The sequence below is a fragment of the Schistocerca cancellata genome, chromosome 3 (assembly GCF_023864275.1).
Source record: "Schistocerca cancellata isolate TAMUIC-IGC-003103 chromosome 3, iqSchCanc2.1, whole genome shotgun sequence".
NCBI classification, from domain to species: domain Eukaryota; kingdom Metazoa; phylum Arthropoda; class Insecta; order Orthoptera; family Acrididae; genus Schistocerca; species Schistocerca cancellata.
In genome coordinates, this window is record NC_064628.1 from 290122866 (window position 1) to 290149718 (window position 26853).

General features: G+C 39.7%; 1 protein-coding gene across 5 annotated transcripts in view; it reads right to left on the bottom strand.

Moving 5' to 3' along the window:
* LOC126174976 (ankyrin repeat and BTB/POZ domain-containing protein 2) overlaps positions 1 to 26853 on the bottom strand; it is a 595788-nt gene that overhangs the window by 145042 nt on the left and 423893 nt on the right. For all 5 annotated transcript variants that reach the window (XM_049921452.1, XM_049921451.1, XM_049921450.1 and 2 more), the window contains 3 exons: positions 16979 to 17130; positions 8839 to 8926; positions 8522 to 8751 (listed from right to left, as the gene is read on the bottom strand). In XM_049921452.1, coding sequence (XP_049777409.1) covers positions 8522 to 8751; positions 8839 to 8926; positions 16979 to 17130 — 470 coding nt within the window. The remainder of the gene's footprint in view (positions 1 to 8521; positions 8752 to 8838; positions 8927 to 16978; positions 17131 to 26853) is intronic.

Here is a 26853-nt window from a genome sequence, read left to right on the forward strand (position 1 = left end):
TACCCAAGCAATGAGATGATTCGAAGAGGATTGATTTCACACTAAGTTCTTCAGTGTGTGATGTGGTAGAGGGGGGGAACTGGTCATGCTGAAGAATTTATGTCCTGTGTAGATTTTCAGAAAAAGTTTAAAAAGAAATACTGGTCTCCTAGTACTCAAGAGAAATTGACACTTAAGCTTCTTGTCCCACAATATTCTCATAATATGGGGAACTTACAAGAAATAAACAGCTGAATGGCACTTAACAAGGTCTAAATACTTAAGACAAGAGGAGAATCATTTAGTTAATGTTTTGATGTGTAGATTACCTTTTCATGTAAGGAAAGAGATTTGGTATAGGGGTTGGTCAGCAGTTAATGACTTGTTGACATTTGTCAAAGAACATGGGGATTATACACCGGGAGATAATAGTCCAACAGATAACAATGAAAGAAACAGTTATCCACCACAATTTCAATAAAAGAAAACAAAAGTAAATATTGTAAAGTAAGAAAGCATAATACCAAACAATGGAAACTTCAGGTAGGAATATCAACAATGTAGGAGAAGATAAATTGCTACTTACCATAAGGTGACACATAAGTTGTAGACAGGTACAATTAAAAAACACTTACATGTAAGCATTTGACCACAGCCTTCATCAGAAAAAGAAAGAGAAACACACACCACACACCATTCATTCACACCAGCAAGCATACCTTACACACATGACTGCCAACTCCAGCAGCTCAGGCCAGAATGCAACTAGCAAGTGGCAAGGAAGCAGCCATCTGGGAGGTTGGGGGGGGGGGGGGGGAGATAGCAGTGTGTGCATGGGGGGAGAGAGGAGCACTGTCTGACAGGATGGACAAGGACTAGAATGCCAACAGGTGCAATTCAGAAGGATGTGGGCAGGCAGGTGGGCAAATCGGAAGAAACAAGGAGAGGAGGAGGGAAAGATGGATGGGTGCATTGGCAGAAGATGGCAAATGAAGTGGATGGGAGATGAGAATGTGGAGAAGGTAATGTGACAGATGGGGTGGAGACTGTGGAGTGGAGGGTGTGGACCAGGATGATTACGGGAGCAGAAAATGTGTTGTAAGGATGACTCCTGTCTGCACAATTCAGAAAAGCTGGTGGTGGAGGGGAGGATCCAGATAGTTTGGGCAGCCACTGAAGTCAAGCATGTTTTGTTCAGCCGCATGTTGTGCCATAACCCTATGGTCTACTTTGCTCTTGGCCCGTTTGGCAGCAGCTGCTCATCCTGGTGGACAGCTGGTTGGTAGTCATACCAATACAGAAAGCTGTGCAATGATTAGAGCAAAGCTGGTAAATGACATGGCTGCTTTTACAGGTGGTCTGGCCCCTGATGGGGTAGGATAAACCTGTGACAGGACTGGAATAAGAAGTGCTGGTTGGGCGGACTGGGCAGGTATTGCACCTGGGTCCTCCACAGTGATATGATCCTTGTGGCATGAGGTTGGGATTGGGAGTGGCATAGGGATGGACGAGGATATTGTGGAGGTTAGGTGTACAACAGAACACCATTTTAGGAGGAGTGGGAGGATCCTGGACAGGATGCCCCTTACTTCAGGGCATTTTGAGAGATAATCAAAGGTAATGGTTGCTTGTGTGAATGAATGGTGTGTGTTTCTCATTCTTTTTCTGACAAAGGCTGTGGTCTAAAGCTTATGTGTAAGTGCCTTTTAATTGTGTCTGTCTGCAACTTTATGTGTTGTCTTTACAGTATATAGCAATCTATCTTTTCCTACATTGCTGAAGCATAATACTCACAGATAAAGCAATCTACAGAGTAATCAGTCATCAACGATTTCTACAAATAATATAAATAATACAAGTACTTATACACTACCAGACCATTCAATTTGGGATCAGTTGTTGGTAAATCATGAATGTTGGGTCCATGATAGGACAGTGGAATAAAATATAGACATGATCAAAAGACATGCACCACAAGAAACATCCCTCAGATAAATTCACATTCTGCTTGAATTTACCGGATTGATGCCCACTATGTAACAAGCTGTCTGCTGTATTTCTTCGGCTTTAGATTTCCAGATAGCAGTCTCTTACTTCTTTCCCTATGTTCTGTAAAACTGTAATACCTCTTAACTATTCAGTACTTCATGAGCAACATGATAAGATAATTAATGGATACAAAATGAGATAATTATATGTAATGACTGACATAGTGTAGTATGTGCAAACAATAGATGTTAACACACTTTGGTCAGCAAATGAACTGCAGAACAAGTGGTACTAGCTGTTAGCTTCATCACACTTGACTGGAGGAATCCAGTGGGATACACCCTTTACCACAAAGTATAAATATGATGGGGTAATATCTGTGTCAAGTTGTTGACACATATAACAGGAGGGCATTCAGAGATACCGTAATGAGCAATTAAGTACATAGGAGCACAATAAATACAGTAAAGAAGACTGATTAGAAACAAGGTATGGGTACAGGATATGGTAGAGGTAGATCACTTTGACATCTGTGTGTAGGAGGTGAAGGCAGAGTTGTAAATGATATTAACTGTAATCTGTATGTATGTATGGTGTGTTGGAAAGGACAGGTGAACCTAGAGGAAAAGGATGATCTATTTGCTGGAGAAAGAGGATAGGACAATGGAACAAAATATAGACATGATCAAAAGACATGCACCACAAGAAATGTGAAATTGTGAAAGGACAATCTTCCTGAAGAAAGAGGTGTATCTTGTTAGTTACTAAATAAGTTGGTCTCATTAGTTTAGAGATTTCACCAAAGTAGCAAAGTAGATAAATTTACATTAGTTTGAAAACCTTTTCCATGTAGTAGTTTTAAGATGAAATAATAAAGAGGCAAATGTCTGAGTTTTGTATGCTATTCTTCAGGACTGAAAAGATAGGTAACTGGTTACAGAAGGTTCAGCAACACAGGCGTCTTAATTGTTCAAAATATGTGTCTTCTCTGGTTCAGTGACTGTTTAAAATACTGAAAGTGTTTGATGAAGAACCTGCTTCATGACAATGGATGCTTTGCTCTCCTTAACAACTACACAGGTTAATATCTGCTTATTAAAACCTGTATTCACGGGTTTGCCCAAAGGGTAGCACATCCCAGTGATTTACAAAAGTGCTGCAGGTGTGGCTACTAAAACCTGACTTCTGGCAGCAATATAGTTGATTAAATGAAATATGGGTGATTAGATTCAGTGGCTACTGGACTGTAGGTCCTAGTAATGAATATTTCATGAGACACAACAAAGAAATATCATAAAACAGTTTAATGGACTGTATTGGTAATAAACATTTGTCATCAAAGTTTCCATATCCACAGTAAGAGAATGGCAGATGTGTTAACAAACTTCCAGTTAAAGAAAATACATGTCTATAATTAATGGTTAATAATTCAATGTAGGTATTTCACATATGATAAATGTAAATTAATATATTTACTACAAATGAGATGCAATTACAGCTGTGATTATACATCAAATTGACACAAGATATTGATACTTGTAGTTAAGAAGGTTAAAAGTAGTTTTGGACTTTGAATGATCATTGTTTGTTGGCATTTCACAGTAGTTATGAAATCATTTGCTCAAAGGAAGGAATCTGTAGCGTAATGTCAGCTCACTTAGCTGCGTGGTGTGGGTGTCTGACTGAAATGCAGGGAGCCTGGGTTTGATTCCCAGCGGGTCAGAGATCTTTTCCACTCAGGGATTAGGTGTTGAGTTCTTCTCATCATCATTTCATCATCAATAAAATAAAACCCACACAATGTGGCGTCAACTGAAAAGACTTGCAACTCGGCAGCCAAACTTTCCTAGGTCGGGATTCCCACCCATTAATGCCATATGATCATTTCGTTTTTTAGTGTAACAAATCACTTTGATGAAGTGATGTGTTGCACAAGCATTTGTTGAACCAACGAATATGATCACCACTATCAAAAGTTTTTTCGTAATGAATTAATATAATCTACTGTTTCATGTATGTTAATTTATGCGCATGCTTATAAAATGGATGGACGCAGCACATCTGCAAGCTGGGACAATGATAGACGTCTTACCACGTTTACAACATTTGTTGGTTGCATGGTTTATTCCATGTTGTTGGGTCCTGCCTTAGAGATATGATGTGACCGTGGAGGAACAGCAGCTGTGACAATGCCTTTGACATCATGGGGACAAGCAAAAACTTGTCAACCAGATATTCAGTTGGAAACTGTTAACTAACACAGATAATATCTGGACATATTCCTTATCAATGTATTTGTGATGTTCTGAATAATGGAGCAACTTTGTTTTGCATAGTCATTATAAATGAGAGTACAATATACATTATGTCATTTATGAGAAGCATTGTATTTATTTTGAGAATTGGATGTTGGATTGTACTCCTAACTTCCAGCAATAAGATATTGGCGAGTGTGAGGATATAATAAGATGAGCAAGACTGAATAATGGGAAGTCTCAGCTCTGGATCAGATTTTACACTGCCAACCAGTACCACAGTAAACAAGCAGAAAAACTTCACAGCATATCATTCTTAATTTTAATAAGAGCCACGTTTTATTAATTTTTTGAAGGGCATGAAATTTTCCTGTCCGTGAAACACCTTAAAACTTATTATATCATACCTCAAAAACTATTTGACATAATGATTTTTCTTTGTATTCCTTTTGGTTATCTAAATACCTAGTTTGGTAACATATCTATCCAAAGTTGTGTATTACATTGTATTCCACATGTGTAAGCTTCAGAAAGTGGGCTTTTATTGCAAGTTTGTCCACAATTAACTCTTAATAATCCTAATGTTTTAAGTCTCTGTCTAAAAATTACATAAAAATTTAAACATTCTATCTCTATAGTGTCAAACTTCATGTTGTGTCCCCTGTGCTCCTCTTTCGACTACTCTCCTTGCACACTGTAAGGTATGCGAAACTATATGTTACACAAATCTCTTACTACAACAGTTGACTGAAAACTCGCAGGCACAATGTTTTGCGCAGTGAAGAGGAAACACAATGGAAGCTGACAATGCTAGTACAGCTCCCACAGGTGTACAGCTCATGGGAGCCCACTGGATGTCAAATGTCAACTACAAGATATTGTTTTTAGTGTCAGTTCTTTGTTTGTGGTGAAATTTTACAACAAATGTTTCACATGTGTCCTATACCTGAATCATACAATTTAGATTGTGTATCATTTGAGACTAATAAAGCACCATTCACAAAAACAGTTTGCATGGCCAGATTGCTGCACTGCAGTTGAATCAAATTCTGGTGTTATGTTGCATGCAATTTACAGTACTAATAAGTACAGTAATTGATGTTTCTAAAAATTCATCAGTTAAGTAGGAGAAGTTGGGCACCACTAAATCCTTTACTCTTCTCTCAAACTGCATTTTCAAAAAAAAATTATGGTTGCTGGATACGTACTGAAAATATGTGTTCCTGAATAATGAACAGCTTTCTAGACCGAAGTGAATGAATAAGTCTTTATGAAGAGTGTACTTATTTCTACTACTGATTATGGGAACTTCACAGTTGGTTTGAAAGAGATATATAATACATGGTGACATCAAAAAGTAGGTTACACGTCATCCCACACTAAGGCCATTGCGCAACAAAAGAGCATATTGCCTGAAGAGAGTACAAGTTCTGCATTTCCTGCAAACACAGTTCTGCTCCTTCCTCAAGGAAGAGAGAACAGTAATTTGAGAAAGTTTAAAAAGGAAGGGCAGTCTCTCAGACTGAAGGATGAGAGAGACAGGCTTGCTGCAAGACAGTTCTCAGACAAAAGCTAGGCTAGATCACGCACTTTCATGTCTATTGGCAGTATTGAAGATTTTGTCTCCTAAAGTAATTCCATCTCATAATTTTATAGATTAAAAAATAAGATAGACAGTTACATACAGGAAGATCAGTTTAGATTTGGACTAGGAGGAGGAACTAGAGAAGCAATTTTATCCTTGCAAATGACCCTAGAAGATTTATTGCACTTGAAAAGAAATACCACTGCCAGTTTCAAAGAGCTGGGAAAGACAGTTAACCTGGCATATTGAAAATTTCTGTTCCCATGTACAACAAAGATATGGACTCCTTGAAAAAATACAAGGCTTACTTGGAACTGCATCAGCATCAGTTCACATCAGTAATTCCAAATAGGAAAAAAAAGTTCTTTACAGGATTGTCCCCTTTCATCATAGCCATGTAATATGTTTATTGAGAAAGGGATTGACGACTTAAGACATAAAATCAAAGAAAAAGATAAGTGGAGAGCTAATTCACTGCATAAAACTTGATGATGTTATTGCACTAGCTGTGGACTCAAAAACAGACATGAACAGGATGCTGGATGTACTAGATGCTTCACTCATTCATTCACTACATTATACAATTCCCATCATCCCACTGCAGGCTACTTCTGTAAACTAACAACCAATTACAATTAGTGCTAATCTACTCACATTGATAATCATGAGAATTACTTCTAGATTACTTAATAGCGATAAAGAGTCAGTGAACAGGAGAGGTACATGCTTTAAACGGTGATAGTATTAGTGATTCTGAACAAAAATATTCATATAGACGTATGTCCTATTCTGAATGCTTTCTGAGATAGCACACATGTAATATCACTTTTGTACATTTTTCTTGAGTAACTAGAAAACACCAGCTTCCAGTGAAAATGTGTCACAGTACATCAAATTTCCTACAAGAAAGGTCCTATTCATTTATTTTGTAGGACTAATAGGTTGCACGAAGACAGTGCAAGAATATTGAAAATCTTGCATGACGTGCATTCGCTGTAGCTTAGGTAGCTCCTGTATGCCAATTTGAGGTAATTTCTCGACTTGATAGACTACAAATGTCCTGTATCAAATTGTTTGTCCCAGCTTCCTCTGCACTACTGTGGTATGTCATAAGCAATGACAATGGTTGAATAATACAGGAAATAAATAAAAATGTACAGCAAATGCATTCTGTCTCAGAATCATTTGGAAGAGGGCATAAGTCCATATGAAGTATTCCGTTCAGAAACACTAATACCATAATAACCACTCCTCCTGATTCACCCCCTATATAGGGTGAACCTAAACTCCATTGAAAAAATTTCAAAGGTTGTTCAGGGATATTTTCTGAGCATTTTAGCTTAAGGAATCAGGGTAATTATTATTTACTCAGTTTTTAACCCAACCATTATTTCTGCATAAACACCATGAATAATGACAATGGTGAAAAAGACCTGTAATATGCAATCACCAAACCATAGAGTAATGTAACAATCAGATGAAATATGTAGACTTTTATCACAGTGCCACTCTTCCATTGCATTCAGTGAACCCATACAAGAGGTACCCTGTAGAAAAAACAAATCCAGAACAGATATGAGTAGTACTGAATGTGGGCTTGATGGTGAAAAGTAAAGCAGGACCATATTTGAATGGAAGAAGAATGTTTCAAGACAAGATACACAGTGCATACTGGTATTCTCAACATTTTCAATGTTGTGCATATATTTTCAGTGAACTACAAAGATAAATGATATTAAGATATCAAATGAAATGCAATTACACTGTAATGAACCATGGAGACACTGGCTCCGTGTACCAAAATAAAAAGAAAATATTCTTGAACAACCTCCAAAATTTTGTCAGTGGAATTAGTATTCAACCTGTATATTATGGAAAACAGCAACTTTGATAGAAGAGAGAGGGGGGGAGAGGGAGGTAGGGAGGGAGGGGGGTGGGAGGGAGAGAGAGAGAGAGAGAGAGAGAGAGAGAGAGAGAGAGAGAGAGAGAGATTCCACTGCTTTCCTCTTGCACTACTTCTTTCAGAAAACACAGGGCACAGATTAATGGAAAATAAGGCAAATGGTATTGGTTTAAGTAAGTGCCACTGTTCAACTACCATAAACGTAAAACTGGTTAACTCAAAATTGATAAAAATGAAACATTTTTGTTGGCCAGGAAGCACCATTTTGGAAGATAAAAAATGCAACTCAGAAATGAAAAGAACACCTTCCAGAAAAAAGAAACTTATCAACAAGTAACCCTGTGAACATTAAGATAAGGAATACTTTTGCCAAGGCTTACACATCTGGAACATATTCCTGCATGAAAGAGAAAACTGGACAAAATACAAAATGTATAATCAACAGAAATGTGGATATGGAGGAAAATAACCAAACAGAGCTGCACACAAAGGAGACGAATTGAAGCAAAGTAAAAATGATAGGCTATGCTCTCAGACACCTTGTCTTCCTTGCAAACATCATCTTTGGGGCAGGTGGAAGGGGAGGGGAGGGGGGGGGGGAGGGAGGACACAACAAGTGGTAGACCCAGGAGACGTTACACGAAAGATCTTGGAAGTGCAATAGATTCAAAAACTATCAAGAAACGATGTTTGAAATGGAAGACAGAAGACAATGGTTACAAAGATCAGACTTGGCCTTTAAAACATGACAGGACACTTATCATATGTATGTGCACTACATGATTAAAAGAACTGAACAATAGCAGTTACCTGTTGTGTGAATCCACCCAAACAAATTCATCAGCACTGGTAACGTTAGTGTTTATTGTCTCAAGAGAAGAATGCCTCATCAGCCGACGTACTGCTGGCTCACTGGACTCACTGCCACTCAGACTGGAGTACGTAGATGTGGAATACCCAGTATTAGACGTGTGTGATCTCATTGTCAGCTGCTGGATAGCAAGTTTGATGTCTTCCAGCCCTGAGCCAGCCGGAACCAACTGTTATCAGAAATTTGTTTTTGCAGAGTATCTGATTTTGTGGCATGCTCCAAGTGAAAATATGTAATTTTTATAAAGAAGAAATACCTTGGCTGGGGTAGCTCTGTGGCGACTTCGGTTATGGGTAGCTTTCCGATTTGTTCGTGACTGATTTGGCATCACACTAGCAGACAACCTATAACAAACACTTCATTAATTTCCATTTAACAAGTTCATTTAATTATACAGACATACTTGGAATAATATTAAAACACTGTAGCTATTAACCTCTTCTCAAGTGCTTTCACTATTTTGGGCTTTAATGAAGCCACTATCATGCTATCATCTGTATGTAAATTTATGCTAAAACATGTTGTGTTAATTATCTGACAAAAGAAATATTTCCCTGGGAATACAATTTATCTGGAGAGAACATTTTAACATGAAGTTGATCTGTATCACTGTAGCACCATTTAAAAGAATAAGAGCTATGGGCTACATGCAGATAGAAATTAACAAAACCGGAATAAGATTAACAGCCATAGAAACAAAAGATGAATCTTGAGTAGGCTTGACTGACCAAAAATTCCTCCATCAGAAACTAAAAGAAAAGAAAATATGAGACAAGGCTGGAGAATAGTTACATATATTGTGGAGGCAAGCAAACATTACTGGAACCTATGTCCGAGGAGTCACACGAGAGAACAGAAAATCAAATTAGAGTCTAAGAAGTGGAAGTACAGTTCCTGAGAAAAAGGAAAAAAATTCTTCCTGCTGAGCAGTTAGCAATGATCTGAAAAAATGCAGATCTCTTTTAGGAACTTGTATATTTCTTTTTATCTTGAGTCTGTATAACTCTTCTGTTTATTGTTCCTCTCTGACCCATTTTCCCCATTAATTCTTTTCAATAACCTCCAGTGGCAGTACTCTTTTGTTTCGTATTCTCATATCTAATCTGTACTTGCTCAAAAAATGTGTCACTGCCAGCTTACTTTTTATAATTTGGATGAGGACAAGGGGAATAGTTCTGCTCTTGGTTCTGGATATGTTACACAACTATGTACATATCAAAATGATCTGCAGAACAGTCTTTTAACACAGCTTTTTAATGTAGTTGTGTGTATTTTGTTCAGTTGTATAAACTGGAAAATAGTTTCACTACAGAACTTTATATTTTGGAAGGTTTAGTCAATTCATAAATTCATACAGAATTGGTGAAATAGCCGGTGCCACAGTTGTATTAGAAAGTAGAGTACAAATGAAGAATTAACTATTAGAAAGATTTAGACAAGGTAGGTGATGCATTTGTTGGATCCTGCCCAAAAGAAATGCAAAGATGAATTACACAATAATGGTTGCAACATTTTAAAAAGAACAAATGATTTCATATGGATGGGAGACAGTGACCATGTGAGTGAGAGGAGGCAGTGTTTTCATAAAAGAATACAGAGTATTTTTTGAGAGGCAAAACTGATTCTTCTAATTAATTACCTTTTAGTGAGGTCTTCTGGACCAATTGGATGAAATAATAAGTGAACTGTTTTAGATAAACTGTACAAAAAGGTCCATGAGTATAGGTCTGGATTGCTAAAGAAAACAGAAAATTGTTGTGACTCGCCAATCATTCAAAGCGCCGCCACGAAATTACGCGCGTCCTCTACGTGCGGCGCTGTCTGCCAGCCATGCAGCAGCTGCACCACCTAATCGGCCAGCTGAGCAGCATCCGCTAGACTGGGACTCAGTGCTCATTCGAATGCTAATGTGTTCACATGTCTTGCTTGTCAACTTACTCTGTGACTTGTATGTGTTGTGTCGTTCTGACATATATGTGTTAAACTTGAAGTTATAACAATTGGCGACGAGGATGGGATTTTTCCTTTTCACCGTTGACCCACAGGGTTCCATGGCTACTGTCGAGCAACTATTGCAAGATCTCCTTGAACAGAAAATGCTTCTAACAGCAGCGATTCGTGATTTCGTCGCGGCATCAAATGCGGGTCGTTTCTCGTCGTTGGCTATACCTCCATTTCCACCTTACGACGAGATGGTGGAAGACTGGTCTGATTATGAAAAACACCTTCGACAGCACTTCTTGGCATTTCATGTCACGGACGAACAACCATGTAAGTCTCTGTTCCTTTCATGGATTTCACCTCAAATGTATCAGTTGTTGTCGTAATTGGCTCCTTTGAAGGATCCTGCGTCTTTGTCCTTTGCTGAAATGTGCTCCCTTCTGTCTGTCTATTTTCAAAAGCAAACGCATGTGGTAGCCTCTCGTGTTGCCTTTTATCGTTGTCAAAAACAGCCACATCAATCCTATCGAGCTTGGGCTGCTGAACTTCACGGCCTCAGTCAAAAGTGTCAATTTGTTACTGACGTTCACAAAGAATCCTATGCCGATTCCATGATACAGGATGCTATTATCTGGTTGGCGCCCGACAAAGAAGTTCGGCAACGTGCCCTTCAGTTGGCAAATGAGACTCTAGATGAAGTTCTCTCCATTGTGCAGTCTTTCTCGCGCCGCTGGGGCGCAAATAGAGGCGTAGGGTGATGTCGGGGAAATACAACCTGTGTGCACTGTTGACGACGCGTGCGGCGCGTCCCTGCCGGCCGACATGGCGGCAGTGCACTCCCACACGCAGCCTCGGCCTAGCCGTAAACAACCCGCTAAGAAACTGCTGCACAACCCCCAGCAACTTCGTTCATGTCCGCGGTGTTTTACGAAACATTCACGCGAGGATTATCCCCAACGTTGGGCTGTGTGTCACAATTGCAAAAAGAAAGCTCATGTGTTTTCCGTTTACAAAACCGACCGCATACATGATGTTCATGAATATGACGCTGATTCTGATTCTGTGTTGTCTGTCAATTGCACTTCTTCCCTTTCAGGGAAGTTATTCCTCACTGTCCAAATCCTTGGTCGAGATGTTCGTATGCAAGTGGATACCGGTTCTGCTGCCACTATAATTAATTCTCAGACGTATCTTCAGTTGGGTTCTCCACTCCTGTCACCTGTCACTCGGCAATTACGGACATACAATAAACAGAAGATTTCTCTCTTGGGACAGTTTTATGCTGAGGTATCTTACAAATCCGTTGTTCGCAATGTTCCCATATTTGTGGTCGACCAGAGCAATGCAGAAAATCTTTTTGGTTTTGGTGCCTTTTGCGTTTTTGGGTTCTCCATAGATGACTCTGTCAATATTGTCTCTGATGCTATTCCTTATGCTCAACTGGATTCCTTGTCGACGACATTTTCGTCCCTTTTTTCTCCTGGGTTAGGCCGTGCAAACGACTTTGAAGCTCATATCATGCTCAAACCCACGGCTTGGCCTAAGTTTTTTCGGGCTCGGCCCATTCCTGTGGCCCTTCGTGATCGGGTAAAACGGGAGTTGGATCGTGTCACTACTTCAGGGGTCTTGCTTCCTGTCACTTCCAGTGAGTGGTCCTCTCCTGTCGTTGTTGTTGCTAAGCCAAATGGTGATATTCATCTCTGTGGCGATTTCAAAGCCACTGTAAATGCTCAATGCCTCAACGACACTTACCCTATGCCCCGTCCTGAAGAACTGTTCACTAAACTTGCTGGAGGCCAGTATTTTTCTAAAATTGACCTGTCCGAAGCTTATCATCAACTTCCTCTCGACGCTGCTTTCCGGCAGTTTCTGGTCCTTAACACGCCTTTCGGCCTCTATCAATACCAACGCTTGCCATTCGGGGTTGCTAGCGCCCCTGCTCTCTTTCAGCGATTCTTGGAACAATTATTGCTCCCTGTCCCTGGGTGTATCAATTACATGGACGACATTGTTGTCACTGGCTCCACCACTGAAGAACATCTTCAAAATCTCTGCAAACTTTTTCATGTGTTACAGACTGCCGGTCTTAAGTGTAATCTTCAGAAATCACAATTTTTTTGAGGCATCTATCATGTACTTGGGGTTTCAACTCTCTCGGGATGGTATTCGTCCGCTTCAGCAAACTGTCGCTGCGATCAATGCCCTTCCTCGCCCTACGTCTGTTAAGGAACTGCAGGCCTACTTGGGGAAAATAGCATACTATCACAAGTTTTTACCGTCTGCGGCTTTGGTGGCTCAGCCGTTGCATCGCCTGTTGCATAGAAACATTCCTTTTCACTGGTCCGCGTCATGCGAAGGGGCTTTCCAGAAATTGAAGACTATGCTGAAACAGGCCGCAAGCCTGGCTACTTATCGACCTGGCCAACATCTTGTTCTTGCCACAGTCGCCTCTCAATATGGGGTCGGTGCAATCCTTGCGCACCATTTTTCTGACGGTTCAGAACAACCCATTGCTTATGCCTCCAAAACGCTCACGGATGCCCAACAAAAGTATTCCCAAATTGAGAAAGAAGCTTTGGCCATTATTTATGCTCTTCATAAGTTTGAAGTTTTTCTCTATGGCTCAAAATTTCATCTTGTTACGGATCACAAACCACTTGTTTCCTTGTTTCATCCATCAACGTCGCTTTCCGACAAGGCTGCACACCGCCTCCAGCGTTGGGCTCTTTACTTGTCTCGTTTCAATTATGAGATTCATTTCCGGCCATCGGCTCAACATGCAAATGCTAATTCTCTGTCTCGCCTTCCCATGGGTCCTGATCAGGCATTCGATAGGGATGAACTTTTGTGTTTCCACCTGGATGTTGCCAAGCAGCGGGTTGTGGACGGGTTCCCCATCACTGGGGACAGGCTGGCGGCTGCTACGGGTTCTGACCCTACCCTCTCCCGGGTTTTACGCTGTATTCAGAAGGGTTGGCCAGATCACCCGTCTGCTAAGACTTCTGATCCATTGCGGAACTACTACGCTTTGCGCTACCACCTCACGGCTAGGGATGGTGTTATCCTCCTCTCCACTGACAATGCTTCACCGCGTGTTGTGGTACCAGCGTCTTTGAGTGCTTCAGTCTTGCGCCTCCTTCACCAAGGGCGCTGTGGTGTGTCTCGCACAAAATCTCTGGCGCACCATCATGTGTACTGGCCTGGCATTGACTCTGAAATAGCACACATGGTCGCTGCCTGTAGCTCTTGTGCGTCACAGGCCGCTGCCCCGAAGTCATCTTTGTCACCGTGGCCTTTGCCTGAGAAGCCCTGGGAGCGCATTCATGCTGACTTTGCGGGACCCTTTTTAGGTACTTATTGGCTCCTCATAATTGACGCCTACTCTAACTTTCCTTTCACTGTCCGTTGCACGTCGCCTACCACCACGGCAACCACCAGTGCTCTCGCCCGCATTTTTTCTTTGGAAGGCCTCCCCTCTACTCTTGTTACTGATAATGGTCCGCAATTTGCCTCTTCCAAATTTGCAGATTTTTGTGCTCGCCACGGCGTTATGCATGTCACGGCCCCGCCGATCCATACACAATCCAACGATGAGGCTGAACGACTGGTCCGCACATTTAAGGCTCAGATGCGGAAACTTCTGACTTCTTCTGCTGCTGCTGATGCGCTTCTCCAGTTTCTGGCGTCTTACCGTTTCACCCCCATGGGCGACCACAGCCCGGCTGAGCTCTTACATGGCCGACAGCCCCGCACACTACATCATCTTCTGCGGCCTTCCATCTAACGGCCGCGAGTGCCTTCACTTGGCCGGTTCACCGCCAACGACCTCATCTGGGTACGGGGATATGGCAGGCGGCCAAAATGAAGCCCAGGCCGCATCTTAAGACACGGTGGCAGACGCCTGTATGAAATCCAGACGGACACAGGTGTTGCAGTGTGTCATTCGGACCAGCTTCGGCCTCGGGTGCCAGCAACGCCTGTTCCGAATGCCGCTACACCACCTTTGGCTCTACCTGACGCTCAGGATCTTGGCATCTCTCAATACTCACAACGCAGCCCTCTCAGCGTCATTGCGATGCCAGCACAAGAACGGACGCCACCAGGAGACGTGCCCATGCAGGAACCGGATGACCATCCTCTGTCAGAGCAAATCTATTCGCCTCCTCCTCCAACAGACGCCGACACATCGCCCATGTCTCCTGTCATATCAACTGGACTTGCCGCAACGGGCAGATTGGTGCATGGAGCCCCAGCAGATTTGACCCCTACGTCTCCTGTCATCTCGACCTGTTATCATCGGGGACACTTCCGTCCGTACGGGAAGCCTCCTCCTCGAGACTTTACGGCGAGTCAAACAACGCCTATGGACGTTAGCCATCTCCTGGACACCTCCATCAAGACCAGTGCAACAATTTCAAAGGGGGGAAAAGTGTTGTGACTCGCCGATCATTCAAAGCGCCGCTGCGAAATGACGCGCGTCCTCTATGTGCGGCACTGTCTGCCAGCCATGCAGCAGCTGCGCCACCTAAGCGGCCAGCCGAGCAGCGGCCGCTAGACTGGGACTCAGTGCTCATTCAAATGCTAATGTGTACACATGTCTTGCTTGTCAACTTACTCTGTGACTTATATGTGTTGTGTCGTTCTGAAATATATGTGTTAAACTTGACGTTATAACAAAAATCATCTTTCATCAGAATAATGCACATGCCCACAAATGTGCTTTAACAGTGTAATGTTATAATCTTTCATCAGAATAATGTACTTGCCCACAAGTTTACTTTAACAATGCATTGTTAAGAGATCTAAAATATGATTAAGTGGAACATCTGCCCTAAATACCAGATTTTACTCCTTCTAGCTTTGACATCTAAAGGAATTTATGGTTGGAAAATGTTTGGAATCCACAAAAGAAGTTATCAGACTGTTGTAGATGTGAATTTTGAAGAACTTCAAAAGTCATACTTCAGGGATGGACATCACTAGCTGAAATAAAAGTTGAACAATGCACATTGAGTTTAAAGTGAGCTATGTATATAGTCTGTCCTCTAAGCAATTTACATAAAGTTAATATTTTCATAAAGTTCTTCTGGTAGATCATATCATGTTGTAAAATGATGTAAATCCTATTCAGTCACCGTTGTTAATGACTTTCATCAGGACATTTAATACTAGTAGGCAACACAACTTTAACTCCACTATACTGACACCATTTTCTTAGAGAGTACGTACACACAGTTTGGCATGTGATTGAATGTTAGAATTGGAGAAGAAGGGGTTGGGTTGACCAGCTTCATGACTGCAGTTTAAAATGTGAGTCTCCCCAAACTGTGCACCTTTACCACACTCAGTTCAGTGTTCTTCCGCTATGAATTTATGATGGTCTCCGTGCTGTACAGAATGCTCATGCTTTTTTACCTGTGGTCTGATAAGCAGCATTGTCTTCCCAATGTAGTCTACTATACACTCAGAAAAAACTCCCAGCATGTTCAGTGAACTGATGAAACCTTTGGTGATTTATCAGGAAGTCATTAATTTTGTTGTTCGTCTGATAGTTTGATTTAATGTCCATCCAATGAAGAATTTTCCTCTTTGGTTAAGACTCCTTCCAGGTAATATACAAGGACAGAGTGTGGTTATTCCACTTCATCTTTGTTGCTCTTGTTCTTTGTGGACATTACTTTCTTCGTAGTTTCTTAACTTAGTCTCTTAACTGTATGTTTTGGCTCTGAAATTGATTGGCAGCTTCTGTAGTTCTAATTTTACAGTGTCAGCACCTCACATTCAGTGAGCTCTCTTAGTACACCAAGTGGGTGGTGATGGTAGAGAGGCAGCAGGTACAAAATTACATAGATTTAGTATCTTCAATTCTTTGATGACACACACACACACAAACACACCATTATTCTTTTAATGAGTATCAACAGTATTTTGACAAGAGGGAACCTATTTAATAATAAATACAGCTGAAATAATTGAGCTTTTAGAATCCCTGGCTGGAGAAAACTTTATACAGCAAATGAGATAAGGTTACGAACGAACATAAAATATAGAAAAGTAAAGCCATCCAGAACCCTAAGTCAAGATAGACACACACAATATGTGACTATTTATGTGTACCTCAAGAACCTTTCTCAATCTGGAATTCTAAGTGTCTCTTCCTTACAATAATAATAAATCCATTCTTTCTCAGTCTTTTCCAGTTTCATCTCCTCCACAATTAAAATTCATTATTTTTTATTGAATGTCCACCAGCTATGCCCAGTTTCAGTGACTAATAAATGAGTATTCTTCTTCTGACTTACACATTCACTTCAGTTTTTATAACTATATTCCGAATGTAATTTATAAACTGATTATATCATCACAACATTCTGACTTACTTACACACTCGCAAAGAATAATAAGCATCTTGAAAGAAAAGAGAGCTGCTGAAGTAATTCAGACAGCTGCCTCACCTCTCATCTTCTGGTACAGAGTTCAATGGTGACCTGTAATGCTGATGACGTTCAGAAGATGGTGATGAACTCAGATGCCCATCTGACATGCTAGCATGCCCAGAACTTCGTGCACCATCATCAGATGAGCTCCCATTAGAATCTTGTCTCCGCTGTAAGAAAACACAGTTAATCCAAACAATGGGAAATCCAGGATGGAATAATGACAGTAGTATGAAAAGGATAGTTGCTGCTCACCATATAGTGGATATTCTGAGTTGTAGATAGGCACAAATAAAGAATGTCAAACAAAGCTTTTGACCAAACAGGCCTTCAGCAGAATAGAAAACATACACACACACACACACACACACACACACACACACACACACACACACATGACCACGGCCTTTTTGTTGTTTCTATCTGTGTCTCAGCATCTCCTCTACATGGTGAGTAGCAACTACCCTTTCATAATATTTTCAAATACAGTTAAATGTTCCATATATGTGTCTATGCAGAACAGTTGTTCATTCACTCATTCACTGCATTATATAAATCTAGTCGTGAAGGAGGAATTTTTAATTTATTTATAAACATATTCTGTACATCCTTTCATGCATGTGAGAAGCTCAGATGTGGAATGAGTCAAAAAATAAATAAATGTAAATCACACAGAACTTGTAATACAGGAAAGTGCAGTTAATTTACAGAGACAGTTTCAGGGAAATAAAAATATAAAACAAGAACAAATACAAAAGCAATGGGAAAAAAGATGTCTTTCAAGTATTGGCACATGCTGAGCAACAATACATAAACAAATAATGAAACTATATGCATAAACAGTGCATATGCCTTTGTCAAAAAATTTATGTAATGAATGAAAAGTTTTGAATGTTGTAGGAAAGTTCTGGTAGAAAGCAAATGCTTCTGGATTAAAAGGGACAACTCACTGAAAAGCAGAAGCATTGAGTCACAACAGGCACATACCAAAAGAAAGAAAACTTGCTACCTTCAAAGTAATCCTTGTTTGAGCTAGAGAGAAAAACACACGCACAATCACACACACACACACACACACACACACACACACACACACTCACAGAGGCATGCATGCACACACATGACCATCCACTTACATGGTGCCGGCTGCATGAAGAGTGCCAGTCTTGCATTTTGGCAACTTATATGTCATATACCAACTTTCCTTCAAACACTGTACAGCTTTTTATGTCAGTATGATTACCAGCCAGATGTCCACCAGGATAAATGGACACTACCAAACAAAGCTCACAACCCGGCAGCACAACATGCAGCTGAAGGCAGATTTGAACAAGTTACAAGCATGCAAAATGGAATTACTGCTATAAGCCTTGGAGAAGACTAGCAGAGATAAAATTAGGAATGAAGACATCAGAGGAGAGATGCAAGTGGCTCTGTCAATGTCTGAGAGACTGAGTACTGGATGGCTCAAGTGGTTTAGGCATGTGAAGAGGATGACGGATCATAACTTGCCCAAAACAAAACTCAGATAGAAATGTGCAGCAGAATGACCAATAAGATGACCCTAAAAAACATAGCTGGATCAGATTAAGGAAGATCTGAAGACTAGAGGGGAAAACAGAGAAACAATATCCAGACAAGAAGTACATCAAGATGGAGCAAAATGGATGTAAACAGTTCATAAACATACTACCTCACTTGCTGCAAGGATATGAAGACGATGATGAAGAGAAATGGAATACTGCACACCTTTCTGTAACTGGTTTAGATTTTTGAATTCACAATTGAGAGTAATCTTCCTTCTTCTGTTGAGGTTATTAGTTTCTCAGTACACTGAATTATCAGCCATGAAGTTCATAGTAGAATAAACATATTGGAAAGTGGTGGTATGTATCCCAAGTTTCTTAGAAGGGCTGCAGTACATGGTTCTCAGCAAAACTGCATATACTTCAGACAATCTTTTTTCTTTTTGTAGAACAATCATTTTCTTTGATGTGGATGAATAAAGTAACTCCATTGCACATAACAGATTGGAAGTTGTTGTTGTTGTTGTGGTCTTCAGTCCTGAGACTGGTTTGATGCAGCTCTCCATGCTACTCTATCCTGTGCAAGCTTCTTTATCTCTCAGTACCTACTGCAGCCTACATCCTTCTGAATCTGCTTAGTGTATTCATTTCTTGGTCTCCCTCTACGATTTTTACCCTCAACGTTGCCCTCCAGTACTAAATTGGTGATCCCTTGATGCCTCAGAACATGTCCTACCAACTGATCCCTTCTTCTAGTCAAGTTGTGCCACAAACTTCTCTTCTCCCAAATTCTATTCAATACCTCCTCATTAGTTATGTGATCTACCCATCTAATCATCAGCATTCTTCTGTAGCACCACATTTAGAAAGCTTCTACTCTCTTCTTGTCTAAACTATTTATCGTCCATGTTTCACTTCCATACATGGCTACACTCCATACAAATACTTTCAGAAACGACTTCCTGACACTTAAATCTATACTCGATGTTAACAAATTTCTCTTCTTCAGAAACACTTTCCTTTCCATTGCCAGTCTACATTTTATATCCCCTCTACTTCGACCACCATCAGTTATTTTGCTCCCCAAATAGCAAAACTCCTTTACTACTTTAAGTGTCTCATTTCCTAATCTAATTCCCTCAGCATCACCTGACTTAATTCGACTACATTCCATTATTCTCGTTTTGCTTTTGTTGATGTTCATCTTATACCCTCTTTTCAAGATACTTTCCATTCCGTTCAACTGCTCTTGCAAGTCCTTTGCTGTCTCTGACAGAATTACAAAGTCATTGGTGAACCTCAAAGTTTTTATTTCTTCTCCATGGATTTTAATGCCTACTCCGAATTTTACTTTTGTTTCCTTTACTGCTTGCTCAATATACAGATTGAATAGCATCGGGGAGAGGCTACAGCCCTGTCTCATTCCCTTCCCAACAACTGCTTCCCTTTCATGTCCCTTGACTCTTATAACTGCCATCTGCTTTCTGTACAAATTGTAAATAGCCTTTCGCTCCCTGTATTTTACCCCTGCCACCTTCAGAATTTGAAAGAGAGTATTCCAGTCAACATTGTCAAAAGCTTTCTCTAAGTCTACAAATGCTAGAAACGTAGGTTTGCCTTTCCTTAATCTTTCTTCTAAGATAAGTTGTAGGGTCATTATTGCCTCACGTGTTCCAACTTTTCTATGGAATCCAAACTGATGTTCCCCAAGGTCAGCTTCTACCAGTTTTTCCATTCATCTGTAAAGAATTCGTGTTAGTATTTTGCAGCTGTGTCTTATTAAACTGATAGTTCGGTTATTTTCACATCTGTAAACACCTGCTTTCTTTGGGATTGGAATTATTATATTATTCTTGAAGTCTGAGGGAATTTCGTCTGTCTCATACATCTGAGTCGTGCCTCGGTAGCTCAGTTGGTAGAGCACTTGCCCACGAATGGCAAAGGTCCCGAGTTCGAGTCTCAGCCCGGCACACAGTTTTAATCTGCCAGGAAGTTTCATATCAGCACACACTCTGCTGCAGAGGGAAAATCTCATTCTGGAAGCATCCCCCAGGCTGTGGCTAAGCCATGTCTCCGAAATATCCATTCTTTCAGGAGTGCTAGTTCTGCAAGGTCTGCAGGAGAGCTTCTGTTAAGTTTGGAAGATAGGAGATGAGGTACTGGCAGGAGTAAAGCTGTGAGGATGTGGCATGAGTCATGCTTGGGTAGCTCAGTTGGTAGTGCACTTGCCCGCAAAAGGCAAAGGTCCCGAGTTCGAGTCTCAGTCCAGCACACAGTTTTAATCTGCCAGGATGATTTTACATTGTTTGTAAGTTTGTAGCTATTGCATGAGTAGTTGCAGTAATGTGCATGTGTGTGTTCTTATTGCTGCTACACTTTGTCTGTCCCACAATCTCTTACCAAAAAAGGAAGATGTTAAAAGATCACTCTGACTTGGTCTTTAGATAAAAATAGGTGCATTATATGAATAGTGTTGTAATCAGGCATTTTATTCAAACTTACTAGTTGTGTCTGCACAATTAATATTAACATGCCAGTATTTGATGCTGACTGAAGATAAATAAAGTGGTGAGACTGTTCCATGTAATTATTGGTTTTCTGAACTTAATTAATCATTTATTAAGCCCCTTTCTGATAACTGAGATGACTTGTGTGGTATGGTATTACATGCTAGCTCGTGGTCAAGTGTAATAGAGCCTGCATCTTTGGAGTTAGTTTCATTTGTTTTCTGCTACTAACAAATAAAGAAGCTTGATGCTAATCAGTAGCTGCATGGCTCTGCATGCATTTTGATATTTGCCCTGCCCCTAAGTGCAATAAGATCTGCTCACATCAATAATAATAACAATAACCAACATTTCTGTCATAGAAATTAATTAAATTTTGAGACAGATGTAGTTCAGATTGTCATCTGTTTGTGTGACACATAGTTTAGTATGGATATCTAGACCAAATAGCGAAAATTACAAATAAATATAAAGGAATTAAAAATTCATTACTGCAGTGTGGCATACATTATTTGTCATGTATCTGTAAGATATTTTCACAGCAGGTAGCCCAACAACACAGATATCAGTGCAGCTACCAAAAGCTTAATATCAGATGAGCAAAGTTACAAGTTCTGAACGTAATTTGTTGGCATCATTCTATAGATTTGTTGAATGTTTCTTATATACCACAATGCTAATGTCAGCAGTGAAGACTGTGAACTTACATATTCTCTATGATGAGAGCAAATCATTTATATGATCAAAAGTATCAGGTTATCCCTATGTAACACAGATTTGGCCATTAGATGTCACGAGAGGTGGATTCACTAGAATAACAGAAGACAGTCAGTAGAGAAGCAGTAACAGCACAATAGGTCACTCAGAAGAGTTCAGTGACTTTGAAAATGGACTAGTCATTGAAGGTCACTTAAATGATAAATCCATTCTAAGGCTGCCCAAGTTGACTGTAGGGATGCAATTTTGAAATAAAAATGTGAAGGAACAATCAAAACCTGGCAGTCCTCGTGTTCTGATGGACAGATACCGTCAAGCAGTGCAGAGGGTTGTTATAAAAAATTTCTTGAAAGTAATGGAAGGAATCAGTTATGAGTTACAAAGTACTACCAGCAGTCCATACAGTGCAATGACTAAGCATAGTGAGTTAAAAAGAATGGGATACAATGGTTGAGCTGCCCCTCTTAAGCCACATTTTTCTGTAGTAAACGCTAAGCGAGGGTAGAGGAAGTGTAAAGAGCAATGCCACTCGACAGTGGATGCCTGGAAATAAGTTACCTGAAATGATGAATCATGCTATATCTTGTGACAATCTGATGGAAGGCTTTGCATTTGGTGAATGCCTGGAAAATGTTACTTGCCTACAGAGAAGTATGGAGGAGGTGGTGTTATGGCATGGGCATGTTTTTTATGGTTGAGGTGTGGACCCCTTACAGTACTGAAGAAAATGCTAAACATGGAAGTTTGTGAGCACATTTCACAGCTTTGAGTACTGGGTACAGCAAAGGGATAGTTCGGAGATGACGATCGTTTGAATCAATCAGCATGACACTGCACCCTGTCATAAAGACATATTCATGTAGCAGTGGTTGGTGGACAATACTATTCTTGAAATTGACAGGCCTGTCCAGAAGCCTGGCCTGGATCCAACGGAACACCATCAGAATAAGTGTGAAAGTCAACTTCGCTCCAGACCCCTACATCCAGCATCTCCAACTTCTCTGACATTGGCTCTTGAGCAAAAAGGGCTGTCATTCCTCCACATCTCATTGGAAGTGTCCCCACGAGAGTTCAACCTATCATAATGGTAAAAAGGTGGATACATCCCATTTTAATGGCCACTAATAGGTGGCTGCATAGTTTTGATCAGATAGTATGTACGAGAAGCAGCAATGGAACAAGGAAGGACAGATCCCTGAAGAACGTCAAAGAGTATAGTGCCCCACTTGGACTCTATCCCCTTACCTGCTTTGCTGACTTCATCCAAAGCTACCTTCTCCTTCTTGTCTTATATGTAATGTTTTTCCCAATTTCCCACTGCTCCTCTAACGCCGTAGTGACGTACTTCATTGAGAAGTCTTTTCACAGTCAAAAGCCTTAGAAAGTTACAAAACACAAATAAGAAAGAGAGAGTTGTACATTGCCTCAAAAAAATCGGATGACCCTAACCTTTTAAATAGCTATAAAAAAAATACTGTAAAATATCGAACAAAGTCATTCAGAAATCAAAAAGTATGTATCTGTGCTTAAAAATTAATAACTCCACTAATAAAATCAAAACTATATGGGAAGTGATACGAAATGAGACTGGTGCAAATTACCCCAACAAGACCCAAAATATTGCTCTTAACAATGAAGGTAAGTTAGTTCAAAATCAAGATATTGTAGCTAAAATCTTCAATGAGCACTTTTTAACTGTTGTGGAGAAAACAGCATTCAAAGGCTCTTCAGAGAAGGCAATAAAAACTGAAAGAACTTTTCCCTAACTCTATAGACATGATATGTATGGCCCCCATAACTGTGCAAGAAGTAAGAAAAACCATAGTTTCTCTGAAAAGTAAAAATTCATTGGGTGTAGACAATATTTCCAGCAAACTGATAAAAGCCAGCTGTAATCAACTCTCTAAAAGTTCTAGCTCATATATTCAATGCCTCTCTAAATCAAGGTATCTTCCCTGACAGAATGAAGTAGGTTACTGTGAAGCCACTCTACAAAAAAGGTGATCCCACAGATGTTTCCAACTATCATCCTATCTCTCTTGTAACAGCATTTTATAAAGTCTTTGAAAAATTAATATACATCAGGATTGTCAATCACCTTGAAAAATTTGCACTAATTAGTAAACAACAATTTGGTTTCAGATCAGGTATATCTACAACCGAAGCAATTTACGCACTTACAAATAACGTTTTAGAATATCTTGACAAGAAAAAATTACCCATTGGCATATTCTGTGACCTGACTAAGGCTTTCGACTGCATTGATCACAGAATACTTTTAGGAAAAGCAGCCCAATAAGGAATCCTTGGACAAATGGGTAACTGGCTCAGATCATATCTAGAAGACAGACAACAAAAAATAGTATTAGGCATTAACAGTCTACAAGTAGGAGAGGTAGAGTCTGACTGGGGAACAGTACATCATGGAGTTCCACAAGGGTCAGTCCTTGGTGCCCTCCTATTTATTATATATATATTAATGACCTACCCCTGACCTCGAACAGTGCTAGCAATATCACAACATTTGCAGATGACACAAGTATAGTGACAGCCAACAAAACCTCCACTGACGTAGAGTTAAATGCCAACCAAGCACTTGCAAATGCTCTGAACGGGTTCACAGCAAATTCTCTAACAATAAACCTCAGTAAAACAAATTACATGCAGTTTCAATCCAGTTACATAAGCCCAGAAGAGATTAACATTGCACACGAGAGCCAACAGTTACAGAGTGTTCAGTGCACAAAGTTCCTAGGTGTTCACATAGATAACCAGCTCAACTGGGAATTCCACAAACAGCAAACACTAAAAAAGCTTAGCTCAGCAACATTTGCCATCCAAATAATCTCCAAAATTGGAGACATCAACGTATCAAAATCTGCATATTTTGGCTACTTTCCTTCAGTGATGTGCTATGGAATAATCTTTTGGGGCAACTCACCATATTTTAAAAAAAATTTGTAAGCCAGAAAAAAGTAGTCCGAATTATATGTAATGTTCCTCCAAGAACCTTATGTTGCAATCTTTTTAAACAGTTAGGTATATTAACCACTACCTCACAATATCTCCTCTCACTCATGGCTTTCACACTTCTCAATTCCTCGAATATGAAACAAATGAGGCATACCAACATTATAACACAAGACGGAAAGGTGATATGCACTGTGAATGGAAAAATCTGTCTCTGGTACAAAAAGGGGTAAAGTACACAAGTACAAAAATCTTTTAATGCACTCCCAAGTAATATAAAGTGTCTAAAAGAAAATAAAATGCTATTCAAAAAAATCTAAAGGAATTCCTACTGGAAAAATGTTTCTACTCTTTAGATTAATTCTTTATCAGAGATAAATAATTTGAGTAGTAATTCAGATTATTTCCTTTGTCATTGATCTGTATTGTTTTTTTTTTTTCACTACTGCATTTTTGTATTGTTTTGTTTATTATCTCTATTATATTACTGTATTGTACCAATTTTAATCATTCATCTACCATGTGTAATATACCAGTATGTATTGTACTGTATGATATCTATATTGTATCTGCTTTGAATCGTTCCACATACATTGCGTAATCACGCCATACTAAATCTATGGAATATGTATCTCAAATAAACAAATAAATAAAAATAAACAATGACTAGTACCGAGCTCCAGAAAGAAAACACAATTTCATTTGTGGGCATACTTTTCAGAAACCAAACTGTTTATTTACCGCTGATGTCAAAGTTTAAGTGGAAAGCTGGAAAATCTGAACTTTTTGGGTAACATATGATGGTGAGATTTAAATATGTTACCACCCAGCCCGACTAGGAATGTTACATACAGAGCTTCATTTAATTTGCTTCCATCGACATCTATGTCTCACAACTGTAAACAATTTTTATTTTTAGAGAAATGCATAGTAAGAGTTTCTGTAAGACATAGAGTTACACAGTTATGAGTTTGTGTGAACCTTAACTAGTGGTTTAAGAAATAAATGCCATTCAAAACACACAGGTTGTACTTGCAAACTGAACAGCAGCTTGTTATAAAATTGGCATTAATATTTGCTCTAGGAAGAACCAATAATTACTGGCAGTCAACATACTTTAAGAATCCGTATCTGTTCCAAATACACAATACCAGTAAATACTAGAGACAGACATAAGGCAGGAAACTGGCAGTTCTCTGAAGTTCATTAACAACTGAAAAACATTTCTTACTAGCCATGCCTCCTGTAAATTATGTGGATATTCGGAGTGAAATGCACGTCTCCCGCATGCTCTGTTCTGAGTACTTTGCTGTGACATTATGTCTGAGTGAGTGAGAGGAGCACACATGTTTAGTGACCAGTTCAATGCAACACAAAATAGTGCTCATGACAAAACAGCATATGTTCACTGTTGAGTGTTATGCAAAGCACAATTTGTGGAAAACATTTGGGGAACTGTGTGGGTAAGAGTTTAAGACAAAGTATTTTGCTAAAACCTCCAGCAAAGACTGCAATGCAAAACTTGCTTGCAAAATAGAACAAAATAAGATATCTTGTGAATAAAAACCATACCTATCGAGAAAGAGCTGGAATAAAAAAAATAAAAATAAAAAATAAATAAAAAAATAAATAAAATAAAAAAAGGCTCACCTGAAGGAAACTCTTATCTGCTCAAGAGGGAATTAAGAGATCATGATCATCATGTCAAAACTTTATATATAAAAAAAGGGACCTGCATCTGTATCCTTACAAATTTGCTGTTACGCACGAGTTAAAGCATCCAGATGAATGTTCGCATGTTTCATTCTTCCAGTGATTCCTGAGAGAAGTGGTGTCAGGATTTTTGGATCCTCAGATTTCATTTCTACAGGTGAGTCCTGGTTCATCCTGTCTGGGTATGTGAACTCACAGGATACGTTCCATTATTTATCAGAAAATTCCCATCAGAACTTTGAAGAGCCATTGCATAATCTCAAGAAGTGTTTGATGTGCAATGTCTGGTGTCCGCATCATAAAACAATTCTTTCATCAAACTGTTAATGCTAACTGGTCTGTCCGGAAACAGTCTGATCCATAATTATGTGGATTAAACCACAGAAGATGAATAGCTGTTTGGGTAGTTTCACCAAGCTGGAGTAACAGCACACACTACTTTTACAAGCTTTCCCGGGTG